Raw genomic sequence first — 17,433 nt, 5'->3', positions numbered from 1 at the left:
TATTTACCATCCCTGCCATCTTAGCTGCTCTCGGGGCTGTGGGGAGCTTGGCTGGGGGATCAGCCGCCATAGCAAAAACAGTAATAGATGCCAAGAAAAATAGGGCAGAATTAGATGAGCAGAGGCGCCATAACCTGGCCATTGAGAAACAAGGCAAAGGTGTTAAGAGAGCCATGAATAAGTTTAAAAAAAACAAGAGCCGCTTACAAACCAAGATATTGAAGCTTTAATCAAGCCACTGGGCATCAAACATTTTAGAGGTGTGTACATGTCTGATTCTTTACCGGAACAACCACTCAACAAAGAGTGTGGCATTGTTAATTTGGATGAGTACAAAAATCAGGGCACTCACTGGATTTGATATCTTAAATATTTAAAAAATAAGGCATTTGTGTTTGATTCATTTGGAGGTGTACCACCTGAAAATTTAATAAAATATCTAAATTCATCTAATCTTTATTACAATAATACCCGTGTTCAAAACTTCAAAGATGTTAATTGCGGACATCTGTGTTTATCTGTTCTTAGATACATGTCTCAAATAAATAAACCATCAATTGAAGATTTTCAAAAAGCCTTGTGGTATCTGAAACATCATGGGGGTATTTCATCTCACCAGCCAAAATTCAATATTGAAACTCAAATTGCATGATGACATAGTGTATCCCAAAACAATAGCTCTCAGAGCATTTTATGGCATGTACCTGATCCCAAATATTACACACCACAACAACAAAATTGCAGTAGGGGATGAAAAAATTGTCATTACTCCAGGGCAATATAATCTGTCCACTCTAAATGCTCAATTACCCAGAGGTGTAGTATTAAGTCAAAATTCTGTCACTCACAGAGTAGAGATTGTATCTGCCACAGAAACAGTGGATCTGGGTACTATAGGAGAGCTGTTAGGATTTGAGAACAACACAAAACTTGAAGCAGGCATCAAACACACTGCTATGAATATACCTAAATTCTTGGCCATAGAGACTCTGAATATACACTGTAATGTGGCTGAGGGTATGATCACCAAATCAAATGGCATAGGAACTCACAAACAAACAGGCATCATTGCAACATTCAAACCTAATTCTGAATTTATGGAGCCCATCATCTACAATCCATCCCCAACATTATATTTTCCTGTGTGTCATAATAGAATAGATTATATTGAATTGATGGTCACTAATGAAAAAGAAGAATTAGTTGATTTTGCTGGAGCCACAACAACTGCAATCATAGAGATTAATATTTAAATAAAAATACATACAAGAAAAAAATGGAAAATATTGAGAGTTATGAGCTACAATCATTCCCCCCAAACAGGAGGACATTTGCAAATTTAAATCAACCCAACACAGAGATTGAGGTTGATCTTGATGTAGGGGATGGATTTATACACCCCCACAGAGCAGATCTATACATCAAATTTGATGTTGTAAAGCTCGATGGTACAGATTATCCGGCAAATTCAAATGTAAGACTTGTGAGACAATTTTGTGCCGCATCTATTCTCTGAAATTGAGATCAGGAAGCATGGCGTTGTTATAAACAGAGTGGATTATCCCGGCATTACCTCCACAGCTTTGGCCACACTAAAATTATCCAAAACCGAGGCTTCATACTACAAAATCGGGGGATTTGAGGCTGGTGATAAGATATTATCTAAGAACCACACTGTGCTGTTCCCCATGCGCCTATTGCCAGGATTCTTCTCAGATTACAAAGAAATTATGTGGAAGGGTGGGTTAAGAATCACATTTAGAAGAGCTGCAAATGATAATAATGCCTTGATGAGGTACAGTGCAATAAACCCTACAGGGGAAGCTCTGCCTAATACCCTACCAGATGCAGGCAAATGCATTATTCAGACTATGGAGTTAAGAATCCCTGTTGTTGAGTATGAAGCCAGTTATGCTCTTAAATACAAAGCTGATATAATAAAAAATCCAGAAATTCCTCTGCAATTTTATACATATCAATGTGTACAGAAGCCCGCATCTGGTACATATTATGAGTTTGATGCCACAAATTCATTCTCCAGCATTCAATATGACATGCCTGATTTTGTAGTGGTACTGTTTCAGACTGGAAGACACAACAATCAGGAAAAAAATTCAAGTAAATTTGATAACTGCAACATCAAAAACATATATCTTAAAAATGGCAGAAATGAGGTATTTCCTAGAGAAAATTACAATTTAGACATGTCCAAGAATGATTTCCTTAAATTATATGAGGCCTTTTCGGCTTTCAAGAGGGTCACTACAGGCAATACTGACATGTATTATACACCAGATGAATTCAAAGCACAGAGACCCATGTTTGTAATCAATGCTTCAAAAAGGAAACAAGTTGTGGTGAATGACAGAACAAATATTAAAATTATCTGTGAATTCCATGAGGCATTACCTGATGACACCATATGTAGTGTTATTCTCATAGGTGAAAAATCATATGTTTATGATGTAAGAAATGAGAGAGTCACGGAGCAATTCTAGAGGGTCTCTGCATATTGCATTGTTTTAATATTAGATAAACAAATTGAAGCTGGTATCCAATTGAACTTAAACCAGAAGTAAATAAGTGTGTGTATGTATGTGTGTATATGTGTGTATGGGTGTGTGTCTTGGCCTAGTTTTAAGTGTGGTCAAAAAAAATATCAAGAGGGGCATATTTTTGACAAATTTATGGACAACAATCTCACAGAAGTGCCTTTTGTAAGTATAGGCACATCAATCTGAGGGGGGTCATACTTTCTCATGGAATCCATGAGGGCTTTTTTACAAAAATCTTGGATTAGAAGGGGTACTACACTTGAGCAAAAAGCTCATATGGGCATGTTGAGCTAGGTTTAAGTGTAGCCAATTCTGCTTGAGGGGGGTTCATACTTTCTTGAGTTTATAATACCACAAACCCCACTACTCCGCAGACTTTGTACTGTACTGTATAGTGTATTTAGGCCTATGCCTTTTTAATACACCATAATAAACTTATTTTGTTGCTATAAACGGAGTTTTAATGCACTTTCTACCGTTCTTTAAGGTTATTTCAGTTAATCCGGACTTTCGTTAAACCAGTTAATTTATCCCCCATTAGTCCGGATTAACAAGAATTTACTGTATTAAGAAGTACTATTTTCGTAGTCTTACGTACTGTTTTTAAGTTTCTGACAGTAAAATGTAATTATACTAAATAAATTTGTCATTTCTTAAAATACAAGAGGTGTTTGTGATATAATGAAATTGTAATATACTAAATAACGTTGAAAAGTTATCGTGGTAAACTTTAACATCCTGGACTGTATTTTGCTGACTAACGAGGCTCCGGCACCTAAACCTGCATGCGGGATAATTGTCTGAGGGACACGTGCTGTGTCGTCTTTGTATGTTTGTGATTTTCATTCATTCATTTCATGTTATTAGCACCTATTCCCATTTTCGCGATTAGCCCAAAGTGGCAGAAAAGCGAAATGAAATAAACTAAATCATTAATTAAAAGAGGGCGGTAATGTGATAACATGTGTAACAGACAACAGTATATAAAAGCCTGTTGCGACCCCGTGGGAGGTCACTTAAATTTCCACAATATTTTTATTCTCATCGAATAAAAAAAACAGGCTTCCACAATTAAATAAATGTTTTCTTGGGGGGGATCATATTTGAATGTTTGTTTTACAATATACAGTATCTGCATAACTCCATGAAAGCTGCGGAAATGACAAAAGCACCATATTATATGTAAAAATGAATACTCCATGCGGAAAATGTGTAACATTCTTCAGAATATATAACATAAATTATATGTAACTCGCATATAACATTGAAATACGCCGACATTTTTCTATACGCAAACGAAAATGTATGTAATTACATAAGGTCGGTTGAGATATTTGGTTATATATATACGTATATATATCCTTCGCTTTTCTGCAAGTGCTGACTAATCGCGAAGATGAGAATTATAGATGATATGATGAAATTGATGAAGGAACACACAAAAAACAACCATGCACAGGACGAGATTCCAACCCGGAACCACTGTTAATTTAATAAGAATCAGAGCCGTTCGTATTACCATACTTGCTATGATATAATGGACAATGTCTTCACCGTATTCGCCAAAGTTTGTTACAAGCTCATTTTATGTTCAGATAAGAGAACCGGGACTAATGCTACGGTTGGAGTGGAATCCGAGAGTCTTTGCAATGCGTCTCCATTTAGGATCGAAACCGGGATCTCTTAATTAAAGGGCGACAGCTTTGCCACTACGCATCAGGAATACCAACCTCAAGAGCTAAACAGACACAGGTATTTAAAATGTTACTTAAGCTAAAATGCATTAAAAGAAACTTAATTCTCGGATCTATTATATGAACACTTCTTTCACAAACAAGCATTATTACAAATAACATAACATCTTGCAGCTATATTTTCATTTCGTCAAGCAAGCCAGAGATTATAAACGTATTAATCACATGTGACCTTGTCTCTTTAAAAATTTAGCGAACTTTCTCTACCGTAAGGGCCGATTTGAAAAAAAAATCTGTATATATTTCTACTTGATTGCGTGTTATTGACATTATAAGACAATGAATGCTCTACATCAGCTAAAATTATTTACTGATGAGTGTAAAAATATTTGTTGGAAATCCAAACTTCAGAATGAAGGAAGTAATTAGGTACTTACCACCATGCGAAGAACGTGGTCTGGGACATTTCTGGAACTGTTGCAGAGCGCATGCGCAGACGAATGAGAGAATATCACTGGAGCTTTTGTAACCTGCAACGCATCAATCATCGTTCGAACCGATACGTGGGAAAGATCTATCATCATCCCCAGCCGGTTCATCTCCCTCACCACCAACTGCGAGAGAGGAGAAAGGACATTCACTTAGAGTTGCGAAGAGAATGAATTCCACTTGCACTAAAAAGGGTGGTGGTACAGGTACGTTAACAGTATGTAGCAGATGTAAATGAATGTTTTCAAATACTCAAATGTCGTCTATACTCTGTCTCCAGAATCTCTGGAGCGATGGAAAGAAAAACATGTCTATGCGGAAGTGATGACTCGAGAGGGCTCGACCAATGAATGCCTCCGAGGGTAAGTGAGTGCAGGTAGCAGTCGTTTGCACCAGCGGGCGCGGTTTTGCTCCGCTGATTTCCTTTCTCCCGTCCTCTCCCCTTGAGCGCCGATTTGCTCCACAGATTCCATGGACACAGTATAGAGTACGAGATAAGAATGCGAATAAGGGTCAGTACCTTTTATTAACCAGATACTTGTAACACATTTACTGCAAGTAAGTTACTTTTTCTGAGCAAAGACAACTTTAATTATTTGCTTTCTAAAATGAGAAACCGTAACTGGTTACTTTTTAAAAATGAATAACTACGTTTATTTTTATAATGAAGCTGAGTGTACATTAGATGATCATCAGTAAAAGTAAAAAATAGCTTTCTTGCAGTTAAGGCATGGATTTGAGTAACTGTAAAAATTCATGGTAACCATAACAGGGTATTTACAAAATCAGTAACTGTAATCGTAATTGCCTTATATTTTGAACAAATAACTTTTCAAATAATGATAGCGAATCGCATGGATGTGTGGTCAAAAATGCACATTTAAAGAGAAAATGTATTGGTATAGTTGATATAAGATAATATTGCAATAGTCCCGCATCAAAGAAATAAAACCAAGTCCTTTATAAAAGTACACTTCTCAGTTTTAAGAAAAAAAAACAAATGATGTCTGCAATCCTAGAGAATAGATCCAATCCCACTCTGTGCGAGTGAACTGTTACAATTCTTGTACAGCTATTTCTCTTTTCATCTGATACTTCTAAATACGTACTTTGCTTTTTTCAAAGTAGACAGAATTTTTTTTTAACTATACTTTAAGACCACTACAAGTTTTTGTTAAGTGGCCTTAAAATATTTGTGTTAACCAACGAACTCTAGGGTTAAAAATAAGAAGAAGATATACTTCAGGCGCGATCTGATTGGTGCTGCCCAATACGAGCTCGAGTGTTCAAGAGCGACCAGAAAGGTTTTGGGTAGAACGCCGAACAGATACACTGCACGTACACTAACGCCATTCATGTAAAGGTAGAGTTCTTTAGATTTAATTCGGAAAGCACTAGAGAGTTGTTGTGTGTATCTAAGTTGACTTATGTAATTAATGGAACTATAGAATGGTTCCAAAGGATTTCTGTTACCTTTAGTATATTTTGAAATTTGTTTTCAACAGACGTGAAAACAGATATATTTATCTGTTTTCCTTGAAGCATGCGGGTAGTAATTTTAACATCTTAATTTCCGATAAACATCCTCGAGACTCATAGGACTCTCTATAGTACGCTCCACTGTTCGGTCCCATCAGCCTCGATACCTCCCGGGAGTTTGCCTGAAAGGAATCGAGGGTGATGATAACGTTTATGCACAAAAAGATTCGATTTTGCAATGTATGCATAGGGGTGTTTCCAGGACCACGAGAGCAACAGTCAGGGGAAAGTTACCCTCATTACGGAATCATTAAATCACCATTTAAAACTCAGTTATTGGCATTCCATTTTAGAAGACGATCCATATGATGGTAAAATTCAAGATAAATAAGGTATGTAAGGTTGGTTTTCACAATACGTCTGGAACAATGGCACTTTACTTTTAACTGTACAAACAGTACTGACATCTACAATCTTTCTTAAATTTCCTACACCTTTGGAAAAAATATTAAAACTTCAGACTCCCTTGTTAATTTTTTTTAATGTTTATTCTTAAATCGAAGTGGAATATGTTATCACGAACATGATAAATGTATTGTCAAAAAAATACCTACTCCAGTACTAATGTTATTCATTTATTGAAAGATAATGTAAGGAACAAACGTCAGAATCGAATAGAGTTTATTGTCGCTGTAGCAGAGAAGGCTTGCTCGCTCAAATATGAAGTTGAGATGGGCAAAAGTACGCCCATTATTCACTTCACTAGGTTAACCAGTCGCAGCCAAAGAACAGGCACCGATGCCTCGCTCTTGGTGAACTTAACTTTGGATGTGAAATCAGCGCAGACATCAATTAATTCATCTCATTCACAAGTTGTAAAATCTGTTTCCTCCAAATTGTCTGCGAAATCAAAAGGTGACACAATCCAGCCAAAAATATCGGTGGATAGAGATTAGAGATGGAAATTACGTATCTATTACATCGTACTATTTATTTTGCCTACTACCCAAGTATATTTGCCTTTTCATTCTTCGTTTTTTTCGTTTATCCCTAATATATCTCGCGGCACCCGTTGTTGCGAATCACTTACATAATGAAACACAACAATGGCACAAGTAACACTAAGAAATGTGATATTTCCTAACCGGAAAGTGCATTTTGGACATTAAATGAAAGAGAAAGTGGAAGACAGTGTAGTCAGATGATAGACACGCTGATAAGAATACATGTTGATATTATGTCTCCTGGATCAACCAGCGTGTGGGTTGTTTACCTGTGTAATGCAGTATGTAGGTACATACAAGCCTGCTCCATACGAAAGAAAGTCATACATGGCAGGATATATCCAGGCTCATGCACAGTACATGTGATGCGGTTATGAAGCCTAGTGCATAGTTTCATTTAGTCTATTTGCATACAAGTCAGCTCTATGGGTTCATTCACATAATTTGCGGTTGTGTCGGTGCAGAAATGGGATGGTGATGGCAAGTTGAAACTGCTCTTTGTAGACCATTTTTGGAGATTCTGCAACGCAATACCTTGAATCATATAAGCTGATTGGAGATTAAAAAATATAACGCAGTCAATCTATAAAATTGCGAGCTGACAAGGGCCACTGAGGTTTAGGGATACGTACAGGGTGCCGAGGTTAATATATGTTATTAAAAAGTTTGAGTGTGCGTTCATGGACTAAATCGGCCAGGATTTCAATTTATATATTTTTGTTTTTCATTTTATTATACGTTCAAGAAATTTAAATATACAAATATGTGAATCGGCATATTTGATGTACTATACTAATTATGCCTGCAACGCAATAACAAAATAAATATACGATACAATGAGGGGTAGGATGAGTGATGAAGGTTTGATTGATTTGGTTTATTTAAGTTAATTTATCTGTCACTTTTGGCTAACCACGAATACGAAGATGGGTGATAATAATTATGAAATTGATTAAGGCACACTAACAAAGAAGACCCGAAGCTAGACCAGGATTCGAACCAAGGACCCCTGGAATCGTAAGGTGCTGTGCAAACCACTACGCCCCGAAGGTGGGCTTTACAAACACTGAAAGTTCAATATGAACTTCTAAAATATTGCCCGCTAATTTTGAATGGGCAAAATATATATCTTGCCAATGTATAGCTGTTTTCACTTAAGCATGCTTGGACAAGTCGCGTGCACTTGTGGAGGCTGGCGAGCGCTCAGAGTTAAAGTAGATAACATTTCAGAATATTTTGGAAAGCAGCACTTCAAAATAAACCATTGGTCTTACAAAAAACAAATCTAATCTACTTCAGAAGATAGTTTTTTATTACTATTCCCATTCTTGTTATTTTACCTTCATTTTCTACTTTCTGGTATATTTGCAACGATCATTTATGGTGGAACAAACGATGGAGTAAACACAATCAATTATGCATTTAAGTAGCCGCCTCGGTGGTCAAGGCATAGAGTGGTCCTTGCCATCGAAGATTCCCGATTCGAGTCTATCAACTTCATCCACTGAGCAATTATGCTCATCGCCGTGATTAGCCAAATTTAACAGAAAAGCGACAGGAAATTAAAAGAGTACAAATAAAATACTGCATGTTTTATTAGGACTACGAACTTTGGTATTACGATACCTACTCCTCCAGAGAGTTCGAAGAAAATTCATTTACAAGAACGGGACAACTTTTAACTACTGGGAATTAAAGTCACTGCTCTCCACTCAAGACATCCTCAAAATACAAGGAACAATTATGAGGTAAACAACGAAGATTTTCTCTACAAATTTTAATTATGAACATGCCTAACATTATTGTGGCGAATTCTTGCACTTGCCCCTAAATTGTGTCCCACGTCGACAGTCATCCGCTAACCATAGTGTTGCTGATTGTGTTCAATATGGGTTCGTTTTGAATTTGAGTGCGTGTGTCAAACTCCGTAACAGCTTCCGCATATTTCAAGCTTAAGTTGCTGGCAACATTGCGCGTCACAACTCCGCCCTTCTTACAACGCTACAGTAGCCTTTCTCGCTACGCGTGCTTGCAAGAGCGCTCTTTCACAAATTAGACGAGTTACCCTGTCTTCCACTAAGGTAAGACGTAAGTCTTTCAATTCGACTACAAATACCAAGGCAGATTATCTCTCAAAGAAGCCAAATCTTCAAACAAATGCCACTTGTGATGTGAGTACGACACTAATACAAATAGAAGATCCACAAAATGCTCCATGGATATTTTGTAAGTCTCCCTTCTTTAACCCGAAAGGATACACGCTGGGTAAATTTTATCCACAAACAAAATTGCTTCGTACATACCAGAATTATAAATTTTGAAGCATGCAAATAATAATACAGCGTGATGACAAAAACACTCTCTGGTTTCAAGATGTCATAAAATTAATAGTTACTTGAATGTTTTTTATAAAATTGATATCCAAAGCTCAGTTAACTCAAAATATTTTAATATCTTTCTTTTCACAATCGCTAGTTTTGAATTCGGTAGCTAGAGGGCAGTAACATCGAAAATGGCGTTCACTCCGCAGCAAAAAAGCTGGGGCATGTTAGAATTTGCCAAAACAAGAAGTGTTGTGAGAGTGCAGCGTACATTTAAACGGAAGTTTAATGTTGTTCCACCTACACACAAATCCATTATGCTGTGGCATAAAACATTTGTTGAGAGAGGATGCATTTGTGATCAAAGAAAAGACCATTCTGTCCGACCGTCAATCTCTGAGGAAATTGTGGAGCGTGTGCGAAAAGCCTTTGTACGCAGTCCCAGAAAATCAACACGTCAAGCCAGTAGGCAGTTGCAGGTGCCACAAGCTACCGTTTTCACCCGTACCGGCTGCAATTGGTTCAAACGTTATATCCACAAGACAAGGTAAAGCGACGTGAGTTTTGCGAGACTATCCACACTTTAATGGAGGACGATGAAACCTTTCTGACAAAGATCATTTTTAATGATGAGGTGACATTTCACTTGAGTGGAAAAGTGAACAGGTATAATGTTAGGATCTGGGGAAGCGAGCATCCGCATGCCACTCTTGATGTGGAACGTGACTCACCCAAGGTGAATGTTTTTTGTGCAGTGTCAGAGCGTCGAGTGTACGGTCCGTTCTTCTTCACAGGTGAAAGCTACTTAACAATGCTACGTGACTGGTTAATTCCTCAACTTGCTGCAGAGAGAGGTGACTACATTCTACATCAAGATGGAAGTAGTGTCAAAATATGCCTTCTAGGCCAAACCTGATTTTTTGACCTCTAAGAAAACCGCACCAAAACCTCAAAAACTCAATTTCTCTCCACGTTCCGCGCCTCATTTATTGCACTGACGATGTTTCACAGCGAAGAAAAGCAGGTACGAGAAAATACACTTCTCGTACTTCAAGTACGAATGCACCTTATTGTAATTTTCTAAGTCCGGCCATGTTTATATATCGTGACCTTTGTAAACCTCGGAACGATGTGATATTTCTGCCACACACGCGCGCGCGCCTCTCATTATTTCTGTATTGTGACGTGTTTTTTTTTCAAGCAAACAAATAATAATTGTTTTTTTTTAGGATTCCTGGCCCCTAACCCCGCCAGGGTGCGTGGTGCCCAACCAAAAAAGGACTTGGAAAAAATTTTCGGAAATTTTTTTGTTCCATAACGACCTATGTTGATTTTGGTATGGGTGGACAGAGGACCCCAGGACCACCAAAACTTGGTACACGTATTCTACACCTCCAAAATCGACAGGGGGTGTCTAACGATACCGAATGGGGGTGTTTTTCGATATATTTTTTCCATAACTCTTACCATTTTCGAGATATTTGCAATTTAAGTTTTTTTTAACGCTGTGGACAGAAAATTTTCGATTGATGAAAAATTGGTTCCATGACGACCTATGTTTATTTTGGTATGGGAGGACAGAGGACACCGAGACTCGACCGACACACTAAACCCGACCTCTCTACGCGTACTCTACGTCACCAAAAAAAATCGACAAGGGGAGATTTTTCGATTTATTTTTTTCTCTATCTCTCACCGCTTTCGTGATATTTGCAATTTTTAACGCTGGACTAGGAAAATTTTCGACAGAGGGGTCAACCATGATAACCTATGTTTTTTTTTGTTAGGAGCCGATGTTAAGGGATGTCTCTACGATGATCCTATCGAGCGTTCAAAAAAAAAAATCGGCAATTGGCCCACCCTTGAACTTTTAGGACAATCAAACTTGGTACACGTACTCTACATCACCAAAATCGACAAGCAGTGGTGAGATTTTTCCATTTATTTTTTGCTCTATCTCTCATCGTTTTCGAGATATTCGCATTTGATGCGTTAGAACTGTTCCGTCACCCTTTCGTTCTTCACATCTTGGACGAAGGAGTTCTCGGTTGGGGTTCTCAGTTCTCCTGGAGCGTCATACGAAAATTACTTATACTCAGATGGGGTATTATCTGACGTCATATTTTATTTGGGGTAGTTGATCTCCCCCGGCAAATTTCCTCCCACCTGCGCTTTCAGGCGCTGCGAGAGTGACCTGTGGGGGGCTTCCTCCAAAGTAAGGGATAATACCTGTTGGAGTTCTCAGTTCTCCTGGAGCGTCATAAATAAGATCCATGAGACTCAGGGTGGAGCGTTTGATGCTGGGGTAAGATTAAAACAAATAAGTTTAAACAAATAAGTTTAAATAAATAGTCAAATAAATAAGTTTAAATAAAAAGTCAAATAAATAAGTATAAAAAAAGTTAAAATAAATAAGTTGGAATTAAGTTCCTTTTGTTGTTTGTTTAAACTTGTCTTATTAAGATAGTTTGGAAGGGGTAATTCAAATTAGTAAAGATTAAGTATAGGAAACAAATATGGGAACAGAACAGGAACCTGTGACTCTGGACACCTTGCTTTCTTTTATTAAAGAAAGTAGTCAGGCATCGAGAGAAAACACAGAGCTAATGAAATCTGAGTTGTTGTCTCATACCAGTGACTTGGTTGGTAAGCTTCAAATGGATTTACCTCTAACCAATAAATCCATGTTGGAGTTAAAACAGGACACTACGAAGACAAGTGAAGGTCTTCAAGAGCTTGCATTGTCAGTATCCCAGTACAGGATTGAATGCATGAGTAGAGCCGAAAGATTAGAAAAGAAGCATGAGGGGTTGGCTAAAAGACTAGACTCGGAAGTACAGGGTGTGCAGCAGGCAATACGACAGTTAAAATTGGATAATGAAAATAGTTTTAAATTGTTGGAAGAACAGGTTGTGGAGAAAGTGATGGATAGAGTAGTAGTAAGGAAGACTCCGTCGGTTCGGATTGTTGAAGGAAAGAAGGTAGTAAAGGCTGTCAGTGATAGTGACTTGACCATAGTCAAGAAGGAAGTTTTTTCATCGGTTCAGGGAACTCCGAGGGGTTCGTTGTACAGGGTTGAGGATAGTGCTGCAGGGATGAATAGTTTACCGGCTGATGTTATGTTAACATTAAGATCGATGGAAAGTTCTTTGGCAAGGTTCAATGGGGTCTTGGATAGGTGGGAGTCAAGGGGCTCTGATCAGGATCTCGTAAAGCCAAATGCTGATGGGATCGAAGTAAGGCGGGTTGGTTGTCATTACTCGGAGTCGGGGAAGTTAAGGAAGCATGGTGTAGATAAAGCCACTTCTACTGAAGAATCAGATGGACATTCTGCACTTAGATGTTCAAAATTCAACCACTTCAGGTCCACTCAGCCTGAAAATGTAGATTCCTTAAGTGAGACGGATAGGTCGGGTGATTGCTATCTGACGTCAAAAAAGAAGAGTTACATTAAGACCAGGAATGGGAAGGCAAAAATGAAAGGGTTGCAAGGATTAGTAGAACCTCAGACAAAGGTAATAAAGGATAATCCGGTACGCTCTAACACTAACGATAATAATAGAAACACTCAAGCGAAAGTCTTTAGTATAAAACCTCAGGACTTAATGAAATTTCCAAAATTCAGTGGGTTAATAACTACAGTAACTCCATCCGAATTCCTGGAGAAGGTTGAGGAGCTGCTAGAGCTTTATGGGGTAGAGGAAGGGCAATACATAAAGTATGTCCCAAAATTGTTAACAGAAAGCGCCAAGCTTTGGTTTGCGGAACGGAAGGATCGCGTTACAACATATGCTCTTTTCAAGAAAGAATTCATAAACTACTATGAGAGTTCTAGGTGGAAAAGTTCATGTTTGGCGAAAATTCTGAATGCGCCATATGTCAAGACCTCGGAGGAGAGTGTCTTACAGTTTTTCTCAAAAAACTTTAAACTCCTGCGTACGATCCAACCTAAAGCCGAAGAGTCGCAGATTATCGCGCAAATGGGCATTCTTTTACCTTATAAACTAAAAGAGCACTTTGTAATGCAGGACATATCGTCGTTCTCGGAGGCAATTCATGTTATTGAAAACTTTGAGTCGCTAAAGGATGTATCAGTAAAAAGGGATTGGCCTTCTTCTCCTAAGGTAAAGGGTCAAAGGGGCGGAATAAATATGGTGGCGTTAGGGTCACCTAGCTCTGAAGAAAAGAACCTGGGGGATAACCAATTGCCAAGTAGTCCTCCTTCAGATGGGGAAAGGCTGTGGTATAGAAGTCCAAAGTCCAAATCACGCCATTTATACAAGGTGTCTAAATCAAATGACAAGTCGTTGGGAAACGAGTTACCCCTCACGTTGTAGGAGGTGATGTGAGGTCGGTAAATATAGATCCTCCCAAAAGCACAAGTGCTTCGGTGTCTACTAGTACAGGTTCAGATGCATTATCTAAATCTTACTCGTTGTCACCATTGTTGGAAAATAAACAACTAGTAGGGGACAGCATGTTGCTAAGGTTAGCTCAAAATCATACAAGTTGTAGAATTGAATGTGATCAGAGGGGCAACCGCGGCGTAGGATTAACGATCAGTGGTCAAACTGCTGAACAGTTAAACGAAAGACTTCGGTCTTGTCAAAAGCTGTCTGACTCGGTAGTTATATTAATTGGGACAAATGATATTCTCAAGTTTAGGTCTGAAGAAGCTATTAAGCAAAGTTTATTGCAGACGTTGGATCTTTTGTCTAAAAGGACAAAGGAAATACATTGGCTAACGATACCTCCACTGGCACGGATTATGCGCGACAAAGGTACCAGTGTGTGGAGAAAGTGGCAGAGCATCAATGAGCTTATTATGTCTTTCCATAATGGGAAAAATGTTAGAGTAGTTGACATTGTGCCTTTGTTCTTCACAGAGCAAAATGAAATTCGGGGTGATTTGTATGAAGAATATTTAGGGAATCCCTCGCGAGGCAAGATCGATAAAATTTACTGGAACAGAGCAGGAATGGCCCGGGTGGTGGACCTTCTTCGAAGTAAGGGTGTATTTAACGCTTTGGGTCGTACTAACTTCAAACAAGCGTCTCAACTCGTGGTTGAAGCTGAGATCCATGCGATCGAAGAATTTCCAGTAAATAGAAAGGAAACGTCGAGGTCGGAAAACCGACAAAGGACCCTTACCAACGGGCAGGGGGTGAGGGCAAATTAAAGTCATCTGCCATATTATTTGTAAATATAGAGGAGGGTATTGATGAGTTTGATCTGGGGGAATCAATAAATTCTATAACGCCAATTAATACTAGTAATCAAAGATGTGGATCTGCAATGATCAATGTTTCTATTATGGGTGAACCGTTCGTAGCCCTCTGTGATAGTGGTGCGGAACTGAGCCTCCTGGCTTACGACACCTGGAAATTGATATCATCGTCGGTCTCGCGGCCTAGGTTAGAGTCTGCGTCAAGTATTAAGTTAATTGATTATTCGGGCACGAAGTCTAAATCGGTAGAGGGTATTACGCGATTGAATGTCAATTTAGGGAGTTATGAATTTTATGTGCAATTTATGGTTGTCAAAAAACTAAATGTACCCATCATATTAGGATTAGATGTAATATACGGTATACATGGGGAATTGAACTTCGATGTTGAGGCTTTGTTTTACCAAACTCCAAATGGCAGGACACTTTTGAAGTTCACTCCACTTGCTGACATAATGTCTAATGAGCAAGATTTGTCAGTTGCCAACATGTCCTTCGTGGCAGAAACTTCTAACCTTGAGCGATCAAACTTTGAAAATAAAATAAACGCCTCTTTAGATGTAGGTAGAAAATTAGATTCACGTTTGATCGATCTACTCTATGACTTCCAGCTGATGTTTACTGATAAACCGGGATTATGTACCGAATACGTGCATCGGATGGAGGTAGACACAGACGAACCAATCGTGGCGCGAAATTATCCTATCCCATATGCCTATAGGGATAAGGTAAAGCAACAACTGAATGTAATGTTGGCTTGGGGGGTAATTGAACTTTCTGTCTCAGAACATCGTTCACCTCTGCTAGTTGTGCCAAAACCCAACGGGGATATTCGTTTATGTGTCGATCTGAAGAAAGTAAATTCCCACGTGAAGCCGATACAACTTGCTCCCATGAGAATTAATGACTTGTTGACGTCGTTCATTGGCTGAAAGTACTTCACCTCACTTGACTTGGGAAATGCGTACTGGCAAGTTCCTCTTCATGAAAGTAGTCGTAAGTATACGGCCTTTGCTTTTGAAGGAATTTTGTACCAATTTAAGAGAGTAGTTTTTGGATCAGTGAATGGCACGGCCATATTTGTTGATGTCATGAATCGGGTCCTTGGATCGTGTATGGATTTTGTAGTAGTGTACGTTGATGACATTATTATCCGATCAAAAGACTTCGAATCGCACATGAAGCATGTAGGTTTGGTACTGGAAAGGTTGCAGCGGGCAGGATTTACCTTAAAATTAGGGAAATGCAAGTTTTCCGTACAGGAATTTAAATTTCTGGGACACATAGTCACTACCTGTGGCTTTAAAAAAGATCCTATGTACGTGGAAAGTATAGTCCAGTTACGCAAACCTGAAAACTTGAAACAGCTTCAGCGATTGTTGGGATGTTTTAATTGGTTATCTAAGTATATACCCAATTATGCACTTGTGGCTCACCCTTTATACGAGTTGTTGAAACAAAAGACCAAGTGGCATTGGACCATGGAAGCGGATAAAGCGCTCAAGATGTTAAAGGCTATGGTCGTCCAAGAGGTCACTTTGAGCTATCCCAACTTTGAAAGAACATTTTACATTCAAACGGACGCTTCCCTAATTGGGGTAGGTGGTTACTGTTATCAGCTTATTGACGGTAACGTCAAACCCTTAGGTTTTGTCAGCCGACTGTTGAAGTCCTATGAGAAATCGTACACTTCCACCGAAATAGAAGTATTAGCTATTTTGTACACGATTGATAAATTTTCCTCCTTCCTAAAAGGCAGACAGTTTGTTGTAGTTTCCAACCATAAATCCCTCACTTGGTTAGAATCAGCACATTCTTGGAATGCCAGGCTGACGAGGTGGTTTATCCAAATTCAACAGTATTCTTTCGTTGTTCAATATTGTAAAGGCGTAGACAATATTTTGGCAGACACTCTTAGTAGGAGCTTTCCTGACATTTCTGATTCACAATTTATGATAAATGTATCTGCTTGTGCACAAACAGATCAGGAAGTGTTCACGAAAAAAGAGTTGATAAGTTTACAGAGTCAAGATGATAAGTTATCCGAGATTATTGACAACCTGATGGGAACAGGACAGAAAGTTCAACCTCGTTCGAGATCATGGAGTCAAACGTACTGTATGAGGAATGATGTTCTCTATATCAAGGACTATCATGATAACTCGCGTTTGAGGATTTGCGTCCCAGTCAAATTAATCGGTAAAATTTTAATAGCTTGTCATGATGATAAAGGACACATTTGTGGGTGGCCAAAACTTTAGCTCAAATTTATCGCATGTTCTATTGGAATGGAATGAAGACTGACATAAAAACATACATAAAAAATTGTGATCTGTGTCAGCGAACTAAGCCAAACAAACATCCGTCAAAATTTGTAGCCAGGTCACATTTTACTGATAAGCCTGGAGAGTTATTATTCATCGATTTACAGGGTCCGTTTATAATGGGGCCAAAACGAGAAAGGTTTTTGTTCACTGTGTTAGACGCAGCGACGAGATATTTAGTGGCTTATCCCGTTGTTAACAGCAATGCCTACACGATCGTGAACAAATTATCAAACATTTACTTTGTTCATTTAGGAGTTCCTAAAAGAATAGTCTCAGACAATGGACCTCAGTTCAAATCAAATATATTCAGGAATGCTATGAAATCTTGGGGGGTACA

General features: G+C 38.6%; 1 protein-coding gene across 1 annotated transcript in view; it reads right to left on the bottom strand.

Annotated features, from left to right (window-relative positions):
- Positions 1-17,433, bottom strand: part of LOC146000523 (dipeptidase 1-like) — a 196,932-nt gene that overhangs the window by 41,209 nt on the left and 138,290 nt on the right. The window contains exon 6 of the mRNA XM_083138268.1: positions 4,687-4,863. Within this exon, the coding sequence (XP_082994394.1) occupies positions 4,687-4,863 (177 nt within the window). The remainder of the gene's footprint in view (positions 1-4,686; positions 4,864-17,433) is intronic.

Source organism: Lepisma saccharinum, chromosome 16 (assembly GCF_977018435.1).
Source record: "Lepisma saccharinum chromosome 16, izLepSacc3.1, whole genome shotgun sequence".
In the NCBI taxonomy this organism is placed as follows: Eukaryota; Metazoa; Arthropoda; class Insecta; order Zygentoma; family Lepismatidae; genus Lepisma; species Lepisma saccharinum.
This window is presented reverse-complemented; position numbering and strand designations above follow the sequence as displayed.